This window comes from Giraffa tippelskirchi, chromosome X (assembly GCF_054371585.1).
Source record: "Giraffa tippelskirchi isolate mGirTip1 chromosome X, T2T-mGirTip1v1.2.pri, whole genome shotgun sequence".
NCBI lineage: Eukaryota > Metazoa > Chordata > Mammalia > Artiodactyla > Giraffidae > Giraffa > Giraffa tippelskirchi.
In genome coordinates, this window is record NC_137289.1 from 33632334 (window position 1) to 33643799 (window position 11466).

At 41.3% G+C, this 11466-nt stretch overlaps 2 protein-coding genes across 2 annotated transcripts; one reads left to right on the forward strand and one right to left on the reverse strand.

Annotated features, from left to right (window-relative positions):
- Nucleotides 1-2174: 2174 nt before the first annotated feature.
- NDUFA1 (NADH:ubiquinone oxidoreductase subunit A1) lies at nucleotides 2175-5663 on the reverse strand. Its single transcript, XM_081566579.1, has 3 exons — nucleotides 5480-5663; nucleotides 4067-4156; nucleotides 2175-2777 (listed from the first exon to the last, which is right to left on the reverse strand). Exons 1-3 carry the CDS (start codon nucleotides 5579-5581, stop codon nucleotides 2757-2759), a joined length of 213 nt encoding a protein of 70 aa, XP_081422705.1. The 5' UTR covers nucleotides 5582-5663; the 3' UTR covers nucleotides 2175-2756.
- Nucleotides 5664-5810: 147 nt separating this feature from the next.
- On the forward strand, nucleotides 5811-6962 carry RNF113A (ring finger protein 113A). Its single transcript, XM_081566578.1, has one exon. The coding sequence runs from the start codon at nucleotides 5883-5885 to the stop codon at nucleotides 6909-6911; it is 1029 nt and encodes a 342-aa protein (XP_081422704.1). The 5' UTR covers nucleotides 5811-5882; the 3' UTR covers nucleotides 6912-6962.
- The last annotated feature ends 4504 nt before the right edge of the window (nucleotides 6963-11466 follow it).

The following is an 11466-nucleotide window of genomic DNA, read 5'->3' on the forward strand; positions in this document are numbered from 1 at the left end:
GCATAGTGCCTGGTGTGGCATTCACTCAGCAGGGTTTAGTGAAAAGAAAGTGAAAGTCGCTCAGTCGCATCCGACTCTTTGCGATCTCATGGACAATTCCTCAGGCCAGAATACTGGAGTGGGTAGCCTTTCCCTTCTCCAGGGGATCTTTCCGACCCAGGAATTATTCCCGGGTCTCCTCCTGCACTGCACGCAGATTCTTCACCAACTGAGCTATCAGGGAAGCCCAGATAAAAGGAAGGGTTTACTGAAGTGAGCCACAAAGACTAAAAGCACACTAGGTTGGGAGTCAAGACACCAGGATTCTAGTCCCTAGGTCTGCTACTAGCTAGCCAGGTGACTGATTTCCACCCCTGAACCGGTTTCCTCATCTGAAGAATCAGAATTTGGACTAAATGTCTTAAGGGTCCTTATAAGTTGGAATTGCTGATTCTAGAATGTCTTTTTTTCCATAAATATTTCACTTAAAAGTGTTTACCAAAGGGTAGGGCCATCCTCTTCCTCTCCCTTTTGAAAGTGTATGGCTTCCTCTAACCTTTTTCAAAGTCTTTTCCTAGTGACAATTTCATTTGACCCTAGAAATAATGATGGCAGCCTGGTAAATATAATTTCAAACAAGAACCATTCTTCCAAACAAGTGACAGGTAAAATATTTGTCAAGTGTTACCATCACAGAAGACAGAAGAACATGTGTTTATTTTTCTATGTGCATAGATACCCTTCAGGGTAGTGTGACAGTGGGGAAGGTGATGGGCAGGGAACTGGAACAAAGTCTTTTCACTGAATAACTTATATTGTTGGATTTTTGAGCTATGTATGGTATCTATTTTAAAAATTAAAGAATAAACCAGGGAAGCCCTAAAGAATAAAACCATATGTATAAAATCAGCTACAAGGATGCCTTGTACAGGACAAGGAACATAGCCCATATTTTATAACTATAAATGGAGTATAACCTTTAAAAATTGTGAATCACTTTGTTGTGTACGTGAAACTTATATAATATTGTATATCAACTATACTTCAATCAAAAAGGTAATAAAACCAAATGAATGGCATCATTTCCCAAGCGTCCTTTCAACTGGCCTTAAAAGCAGGTGAGTAGTGAATCTGAGATCAGTAGCCAGACCACATCTGTCAGAGCTGCTATTAAGAAAACCCTTCTGGCTAACTGCACTTTCAAAAAATCAAGAGAAACATGGGCTGCAAAGCATCACTATAGTCTTCTGGCTTCTAAGTGTTTTAATCCGGTTCACTCCCTGGCAGTAGAGTATAAAAATAAGGCTAAATTTCATACCAACTGCTACCAAAAAGGAAGTTGAAGAATTTGGATGCTAATGCTGAACCTGACCAACTGATTTCTGTCACTTTGCAGCTCCTTGCTGTGACAAGCCCTGACATTTATCTAAGGATGAATCTGCTAGTGGATGGGCCCCATCTAGAGGCCCGTGGACAGAGTACAGACCTAAAAATCAATATATTTAGTGACAGACTTAGTAATGTTGTTAAGTCTCCTGTATTACTCTCTGTACTACCTGTCCTCTCTCTTCCTTTCCAGATATTCTCGTAACAATCATAAAACGAGCCCTGTATAATAGCATTAAATAAAGACCAGAGGTTGTATTAAATTTGTAATCATGACCACAGCTTTCCTTTAATAGTTTCATCAGCACAAGGTGGCACAATATAGAGTATTCCTAAGTGTGACCACCACCTCCATCCTCTGTAAGCCCTGTCCTATAAGATGAGGTCAACAGAAGCCATACAGTGCAGGTGTGTTTAAATTCATCAGTAGATCAAATGTTAAACTGGATAAAAAAAACTGTTGTTGTTTAGTTGCTCAGTCATGTCTGACTCTTTTTCGACCCCACAAACTGTAGCCCACCAGGCCCCTCTGTCCATGGGGTTTCCCAGGCAAGAATATTGGGGTGGGTTGCCATTCCCTTCTCCAGGGGATCATTCCGACCCAGGGATTGAACCTGCATCTCCTGCATTGGCAGGTGGATTCTTTACCACCTGGGAAGCCCCTGATAAAAGATGGAGAAGAAAGGTAACTTAATTTTCTCACCTAGAGGTTCCATGGTCACCTGGGGTGTTGATCTATAGACATGGATTATCACCTTCTTCACAGTAGTTACCCCTTTTCAGATCTTAATATTATCTGGTTACCTTCAGCACTGGACATGCAATTCTTTATTTCAAACACATTCATTTTAATAAACATATAATCATTGTTGCTCTTCTACATAATAAGCTAAAATAAGAATCAACACTTAAGGGACTACTATATGTGGATACAGGATGCATGGATGATGAAGGTGCAGTCTGGAATTTTAAGCATATAGGGATTCACCCAAAAAAGGAACAAGATTAAAAAAAAGTACTAATTTTTCTGTATTCTTCTAGCTCTCTCCGAAGAAACACTGTTTTCCAATATTTTAATATCTACTACAAGAGTAGGAACTACCTTTGTGACACATTATGCGCTGGGCAGTTATTGGTGCTTGGTGAATATTACAGCTGTAATTTTACAAGCCTCGGTTGCCTTCTAGTTTTTTTTTAAATGATAAAGCTACATCAGGTAGATGTCTTGATCTTGTGTAGTACTATTTTAAAAAGAAAACCTCTGATTTTATTTATTATTTTTATTACACACTACAAAATACAATGCGTGCTACACAATATGCTGCATAATCTACTAGCAGGGATAGAAGAGCATGACTGAGTTGTTCTTCATCAACCAGGAAAACGTTTCCTTAATCAATGTTCTCCAAACCCTGAAAAAGTTTAAAAAGGAAAATGAGAGAATTCTGTTCCTCTCAAAGATGTACAATGACTTCTAGAACCTGTAACGATTCCCAGTTTTCATTTTCTGACAGTAGCAAACATATCACTTAAAACTGTTTTATAAAACAACAGCCAACATCAGGAAGAGATGATTAGCCTTATTCTAGTTTTTTACAAATGAAAAAAAATTTAAAAAAAAACAATGGAGGCTCAGCCAGGTTACAAGTCCTTTGCTTAAGTCAGTCAGGAAGTAGTAGAGTCAGAATTCAAGTTCAGGGACCACCCTCCCTTCTCCAGAACTTTTGCCCTGTAAGCATGACACTGTTTAGAAGACCATTCTATCACACTGAGTTCACAACCAAATGCTTCAGAAACTATCGAGTAAAAGTGTCATCAGTGATGACATTTCCTCCAGGTTGTTAAAATAACACAGTCCAAGTATTCTGTTTCTATTGTAGGAATAATCTTTTTAAAGAATGAGGACGAACTCCTACAACATATAAGAACATACTATTAGGCCGAATCATATGAAAATGCTACTGCTTGACCATTTTTGACCCACAAAAACAGTCGTTTCGTGATTCAATCAAATATAAATTATAGTAATTGTTTAATGTACCGGTGCATGAACTGGCAAACCAATGGAGTATAGAAGAGTACATTAGTGAAACAGGCCCATGTGTATACGGAAATTTAGTTTACTAGAGTGGTATCTGAAACAAACAAAAAAATGGACTGTTCTATAAGATAATTCTGACAACTGGCTGTTTCTTGAAAAAAAAACTAAAGTTAAACCCTTGCTTCACATTATACCCCCAAGTGACCTGTATACAGGTCAGAGTACTAACTGTAAAAAAGGGGAAAGGACTGTTAATTGTATTTGGAGAAACTGTAGAAATATTTTTTGGAATCTTGGATATGAAAGTCCTTTGTATCAATGCAAACTATGATAAACAGAACATCCAGATTAAAAATCTATCTGATGAAAGCCAGGATAAAGTAAAAAAGCAGGCAGAAAAATATTTGCCACATATAAAAGAGACAAAAGATTAACATCTGTAATGTATAATAAGAACCTCTATAAATCAAAAAGAAAAAGACAACAGAACAAGAAAGGATATAGGCAGACAATGCAGAGAATAAGATGATCAATAAGTATGTAAAAGGCACTGTGCTACTTCAATTTGCATTTTCCCAGTCTGCTGTAAGCCCTTTGGCAAAACATTAACCAGAATGCACCTCAACCCTGACAGGTGGGCTAGCATCAGAGCCATCTTACCTTTGACACATAGTAACGGTTTACTCCAGAGATGCGCCTATCTCTTTCCAGCAAATACCACTGATACGAATAATGGGCAACCCTTTTTTCCTACAATGAAAGGAAATCATTATTGCAGTTTATAAAGGTGAGTGAGCCAATAGACAGATATTAGAACTTTAATTAATAAGTGACATTCCAGAAAAATGGAATCATCTCTCATATAAAAACCAAATTAAGACAGAATCTTAAATAAAATCGGACCACTAAACTTTAGAATTAAGGTGGTAACCATGACTTCTTACACTTTCTGTTTTAACCAGCATCATTTTTTTTCTTTCCTCTTTTTTTTTTTTTTAAAGTCATGACTACTTGTTCCTTTTGGGGACGCTGAGATGAAAGAACAGCGGTAGGTCACAAGTGAAAGACAATCACAAAACCAGAAACCAGATACATTGATACTTTGTACTTTAGAGTTAAGGTAAAGAACAAGTTAGGAAAATCACAATCCTAAAGTGAAAACCAGGAGCTTGAGCTAAATTCCTAAAGGCTTGCAAGAGAAAGTGGGGGATAAAAAAAAAAAAAGGTCAAGGTAAAAACCTAATTAAGGGGAATTCCCTGGCCGTCCAGTGATTAGGACTCGGCGCTTTCATAGCCAGTTGCCCAGGTTCAATCCCTGGTCGAGGAACTGAGATTTCACAACCAGCGCGTCAAGGCCAAAAAAAAACAAACAAAAAACCAAACAAACAAAAAAACCCCTAAACAAACTAATTAAATCAAGACTAGGAAAAAGTGAAAAACGAAAAGCTACCGAGATATGGATGCGAGAAATTAAAATCAAAATCCAGCCAGAAGGGAGACTTGCGGTGGAGACAAGACTAATTGACGCCTCTCTCCTCTGCCTAGGTAGGGCTTCCCTGGTGGTTCAGATGGCAAAGAATCCGCCTGCAATGCAGGAGACCCCGGTTCGATCCCTAGGTCGGGAAGATCCCCTGGAGAAGGAAATGATAACCCACTCCAGTATTCTTGCCTGGAGAATTCTATGGACATTGGAGCCTGGCGGGCTACAGTCCATGGGATTGCAAAGAGTCGGGCACGACTGAGCGACTAATACTTTCTATTTTCTTTCTCCTCTGCCTAGGAGTTGGGACTTAACCTCTTTTAATCTGCTACCTTTCCAGCCCCCAGTTTCTACTCCACCCTCCCGCCCTGGCTTCACCCAGCAACTGGCTGATCCTTACTAAAGTGGAATACGGTTCCGGACGGGTTTCGTTCCGCAAGTCTCCGCTTTTAGGCAATAAAGACTGGCGAGGACGGATCTCAGTATTCCCCATCTCGGAGAGAGACTCCGGGTCCTAAGGGCTTCCCGACGCCACTATCCATTATGTAACGGCGGCGATGGAATCAGCCGCCGGGCCGGAGAAGCCGCCTTACCTTGCCCCCGTTACTGAACCTGTGGATGCGCGCGGTGGCCATCCCCGGGATGAACAAGCACACGCCCATGACGGCGATCCCGGGGAGAACCTCGAACCACATCGCGAAGCCGTTCCCGAGGCCAAACACTCCCTTCCAGGTCTCTTAAAGGTGACCCGCCTTCGATCTCTTCCGGGTAAGCTCTGCGGCTGCGCGCGAGCGGCGCAGGAGTCACGTAAGCCTCCAGAGGAAGCGACGGGGCGCGGCGGGGCTCAAGATGAGCGCGCGCCCGCGCTCTCGCACACTTCCTGCTCCCACAATCCTCTTCTGGCCGCAGATTTTGCCTCAGCTCGCAGTCGTGCGACCGACGTGCAGTAACGCCAGCCAGCAGATCACCGCCGCTTCGGACCTAAAGACTCTAAAAATGGCAGAGCAACTTTCCCCAGGAAAGACGACAGACCAGGTGTGCACCTTTTTTTTCAAAAAGCCTGGGCGAAAAGTGGCTGCAGGCCGCAGAAAGCGCCCGATCTGCAACCGGGAGTCCGGAGACAGCAGCAGCAGTAGTGACGAAGGGAACACTGTGGTTCGCCCGGAAAAGAAGCGAGCGGTCCACAATCCGATGATACAGAAGACCCGTGGCAGTGGTAAACAGAAGGTGGCATATGGCGACCTGAGTAGCGAGGAGGAGGAGAACAAGCCCGAGAGTCTCGGCGTGGTCTATAAGTCCACTCGCTCGGCGAAACCTGTGGGGCCAGAAGATATGGGGGCGACTGCTGTCTACGAGCTAGACACAGAGAAGGAGCGTGACGCACAAGCCATCTTTGAGCGCAGCCAGAAGATCCAGGAGGAGCTGAGGGGCAAGGAAGATGACAAGATCTATCGGGGAATCAATAATTATCAGAAATACATGAAACCCAAAGACACGTCTATGGGCAATGCTTCTTCCGGAATGGTGAGGAAGGGCCCCATTCGAGCTCCCGAGCATCTGCGTGCCACTGTGCGCTGGGATTACCAGCCCGACATTTGTAAGGACTACAAGGAGACTGGCTTTTGCGGCTTCGGAGACAGCTGCAAATTCCTCCATGACCGTTCAGATTACAAGCACGGGTGGCAGATCGAACGCGAGCTTGATGAGGGTCGCTATGGCGTCTATGAGGACGAAAACTATGAAGTGGAAAGCGACGAGGAGGAAATACCATTCAAGTGTTTCATCTGTCGCCAGACCTTCCAAAACCCAGTTGTCACCAAGTGCAGGCATTATTTCTGTGAGAGCTGCGCGCTGCAGCATTTCCGCACCACCCCGCGCTGTTATGTCTGTGACCAGCAGACCAATGGCGTCTTCAATCCAGCGAAAGAATTGATTGCTAAACTGGAGAAGCACCGAGCTGCAGAAGGGGGTGGTGCTTCACATTTCCCAGAAGACCCCGATGAGGATCCAATTCCCATTACTTAAATTTTCCCATTATTCTCAAATCTCAAAATAAATGTTTTGTTGTTTTGGAAATCTTAACTCGTGTCCTTCCTTTCTAGGGAAAGTGAGAGGAAAAGGTGGGTGGTGAAGTGGGGTCCTGGATGGATGGCTTGCAAAAGCATCAAGGTAGGTAGAATCTGGAGTTTTACCTGGCATAAATGCTGCCTGTGTGTAATAGTTACTTTTCATAACCCTTTTATGCTGGGAGCCAGCCCACGAGATCCCACCCATGACAGAGTCATGGGAAAGAGGAATGATTGAGCACGGCTTCTCAGGCCTCAGGGATTCTCGGAAGGCTGCCTCAGCGCTCACCTTAAAGATATCTGTCTTTCTGATGTTGACTATAAAAAACCTCTTCTTATTTTCTATGACTTAAGCAAAAGGCCTTTCCCGATTTCCTTCTAAAATAGATCATTCTGAAACCTCAAATCAACAAGACCCCTGAATGGTAGCACCCTAAATAAAATTATCTGGGATATAGAGTATGCTGATCTAAATTCCTTTTGCTAACATATTAGTTTGTTTAATAAATAAGCCTGTGCCTTTAGAGCTAATATACATGACTGCTCCTTAATAATAAAACAGCATTGAGAGCCTCCACACAGAAAGCCCCTATGGGCACAAAACCCTTCGCAGGAAAAAAGGCTTGTTAGGAAATATAAGAAATATTGCTTTATGAAACTGTTACTTAATCTATATTTACTCACTATGTTTTTACTCTTAACGTATTTAGCCTATATAATAAAAGCATAATAGTTAGAGATTTATATACGTAGAAGTTCAGCTTTAATACAAATAATAAGACAATTGTTGATTTAACTGATGATTCTTACTTAAAGCTGAACTTCAGCTTGCTGTTCTTTGACTTTATGGAACTGCATTCTTTTCTGTTAAGCTCAAGGCATAGAGTAAATTACTGAAAACAGGTTTTACCTTAAAACTTCCTGTTGATGAATTCTGTCCTGTTGTGCCTGATACAAAAGTGTTCTGACTGATCAACCCTTATCAATGGAAGAGTCACAAGATGTTAGCAGGCCCCCAGGCCAGAAGATGATGTAAACAAAATGAGGCTTTTGGTAACTAAAAACATGCAAATGGTTTCGATGAAGGTCAAAACTGCTGGCCTATTAAGCTGAATTGATAGGCCCATTAAGCTGAATTCATATGCCCATTAAGCTAAATTAGTATGCCCACTAAGCTGAATTGGTATGACTATACTTTACATTTGTTTCTATGTACCACAAAAAATATAAAAGCTGTCTTAAAAATAATAAAGTTGGAAGACACTTGGGAGACACTTGGAAACGCTGAGACTTGCTGTGTCTTCTCATTCGCATCGCCGACGCCGTTCCTCCTGAGGGAACCCCTGGACCTGCTGGAGCTGGACTCCGGCAAGTGGCGCCCGGGACAGGGACCTGAAGGTAATCCCCCCCAATCGTTCAGCTTTCGGGACGGATAGGCCCCCCACTGAGGGTACTGCAGACCCCCCTGCATAAGAGAGGTAGGGTAAGGATAGTGGGTAGGTCAGAACTTTGAGAAGAATTTAAGGCCTCGAGAATAATTCTCGAAGAGAGAAGTTTTGAAAATATTTTTTGAGAAGATTTTAAGGCCTCGAGAAAAATTCTCAAAGAACATTTTTGAGAAGAAAACTGAAGACTTTGGAAAGAATTTTGAGAACAAAAAAGAGATTAAGATGGGTAATAGCGAGTCAAAAAAACGACAACTTTTTATACAAGTAATCTTACAATTATTGAATAAAAGAGGAATTAAGGTGAAAAAAGCTAGCGTTCAAGAACAATGTCCTTGGTTTCCAGAAGAAGGTACTGTTAATTTAGAAACTTGGGGAAAAGTAGGAAAACAATTAAAAACTTACTATACTCTGCACGGTCCAGAAAAGGTGCCTACTGATACCTTTTCCTTATGGAACATGATTAGAGATGCCTTAGATCCCGTGCATGAATCTAAAAAAATACCTGTTAAAAAGAAAAAAAGAAAGGTATGAGATAGACATCAGAGAGAAAAAAAATACAAAAAGAGAAGCAAAAAAGGCAAATAGACATTTTAAATTTGAAGTGGAAAACTGTGAGGTTTTTGTCTGTCCAGATTCATGTGTGTCTCAGTGTGTGTCTCTGTCGTTGTACAACATTGCTGAAGCCTAATTAGTCAATGAGCTCTATTTAATTGGCCTAAAAGAAAAGTAAGCGCTTACAAATCAGACAATTCTAAACACAAGAAAAATTAACCTAACTAAATTTCAGATTCACGTGAACTGAAAAATATTCAATATTAAGTATCTAGTATTAATGTTTATTTGCTAATCTAATATAGACATGTCTAATAGTCATTAACATTAAGCATATTTTATTGTACATAGGTTTACTATAAGTTAAATATTGTTATATTGTTATATCTATCACAAGTTTGTCGGCAAGGAAGGTACCTCGAGTGAAGAAACTTAAAAAATATATATATAAATGAGATATGAACTTTTAGATAAACTCTATTAAGATTAAAAATGTCTGTCTAAAACAGTCTCTCTAAGATTTTGGTAACCTGAATTTCTAGGGTTGTGCTAAACTAAATAACAGAAGTTTATTAAATAGCTAGGGTCCATCCTGAGGGAACCCCTGGACCTGCTGGAGCTGGACTCCGGCACTTTTACATAAATGTGGGGGATGGGAGAAGTTCAACAAAAGAGCTAGAATTTGCTTGAAGTGACCAAAGCTGTGATGAAAACAAGAACTGAACCTATTTATTATATCACAATTATGCATCACTTAATAATTTATGAAAGTGTTTTCATGCACGATCTTTTGGGAGCCTGTAGTACTTCAAAATACACCCCAGCCAAGGTGTGTGTGTTAGAGGTTGGGGGAGCAGTGAGAGTGGGAGAAAGGATGGGGGACGGGTAGCTAGCCCTGCCACCTGTGTGTATGGGGAATGCTCCTTGCAGCATAGGTAACTCCTTCCATGGATGATTGAAATGGTCTATGCTCCAGGGTCCAATATGATAGCCACTAGCTTCATGTGGCTGTTGAACATTTGAAATGTAGCTGGCAGCAACCCTATGCAGTTCTGGACTGAACTTGTGAACCTGCAGAAGGCAAAACCTAACATTTTATACTCCAGTGTCTGAAACTGTGTTTTCATAGAGCTGATCATGCCCTATTAATCTATGTACCTGTTTTCCCAACTAGCCTGTGAATTCCTCAGTGACCAGGCCAGTGCTTGGCATATAATAAGCACTTAATAAATAAACTCAGAGAGGTCTGAAAAAGGAGAAGCCTTGAACCCTAGCCAAGGAGCTTTGACTATATTCTGTAGGTAAGGAGATTTGGGGAGGGGAACACAATCAAACTATTTTTTTAATGTTACTATGGTTACAGGCTATCAGACTGCAGCAAGAAGGAAGGCAGGGAGGCCAATTAGGACAAATGACTAGTAAATTTTTATTGATCTGACTAGAATTTGGGCTGATCCCAGGGAAAAGATGTAAGAATAAATTGTGGGTTAGAGTTTTTATATTCATATACATTAATCTATTTAAAGATATTCTTTGAGGAGCCACTCTTGTCAGGCACTGTGCCTAGCATACAGGATATTAGCAAAGAAGATAGACATAGTCCCTGACCTCATGGAGTTGGACATCACACAGTGCAGGTTTGATGAGTACAAAAACAAAAGTGCACTGGGCTGACCTCTCAGGATTAAGCCAATTCCAACCCTTGAGAGAATTCAGAATCAAAGTCATTTCATACAATGTCATATATTCTTCAACAGAATGTATTAAGTACAGTGGGGATACATGAGAAGCCTAGCGGGAAAAGGGCTTAAGAAAGTATGACACAGAAAATAGCATTTAAGGGATGAGACCCCCCCAAAAAACAACAACAACAACAACAAAAAACCCAGGAGAACAGGAAAGAGAAAGTTGTAGAGGCACTTGGAGAAAGAGAAACTTAGGTGGCGCTAGTTGTCAAGAAACTGCCTGCCAATGCAGAAGATGTAAAATGATGTAGGTTCCATCCCTGAGTCAGGAAGATCCTCTGGAGGAGGGCATGGCAACCCACTCCAGTATTCTTGCCTGGAGAATCCCTTGGACAGAGGAGCCTGGCGGGCTACAGTCCATAGGGTCACAGAGAGTCGGACACAACTGAAGCAACTTAACACACACACTGAGGTGGAAGGCAAAGGAAGACAGTGTTCTAAAAAGTGTTATGGAAAGAAACAGGACAATGAGTAGCAAAAATCGTGGTATGCTCAAGGTATTTTTCATGTTTATGGTCAAAGTTTATGGTTAAAATTTTTAAAAGAACTATTTTTATCACTAATTAAATGGTGCAACTTCATTTCATAGGTGAAAACTAAATAGTTATTCTTACAAATTAGAAAAAAATTAAATACGGGGGTGGTTCCCTGGTGGCCTAGTGGTTAGGAATCTGGGCTTCCGCTGCCATGGCCTGGGTTCAATTCATGGTCAGGGAACTGAGATCCCATAAGCCTTGTGGCATGGCCAAAAATAAGTAAATAAATATGG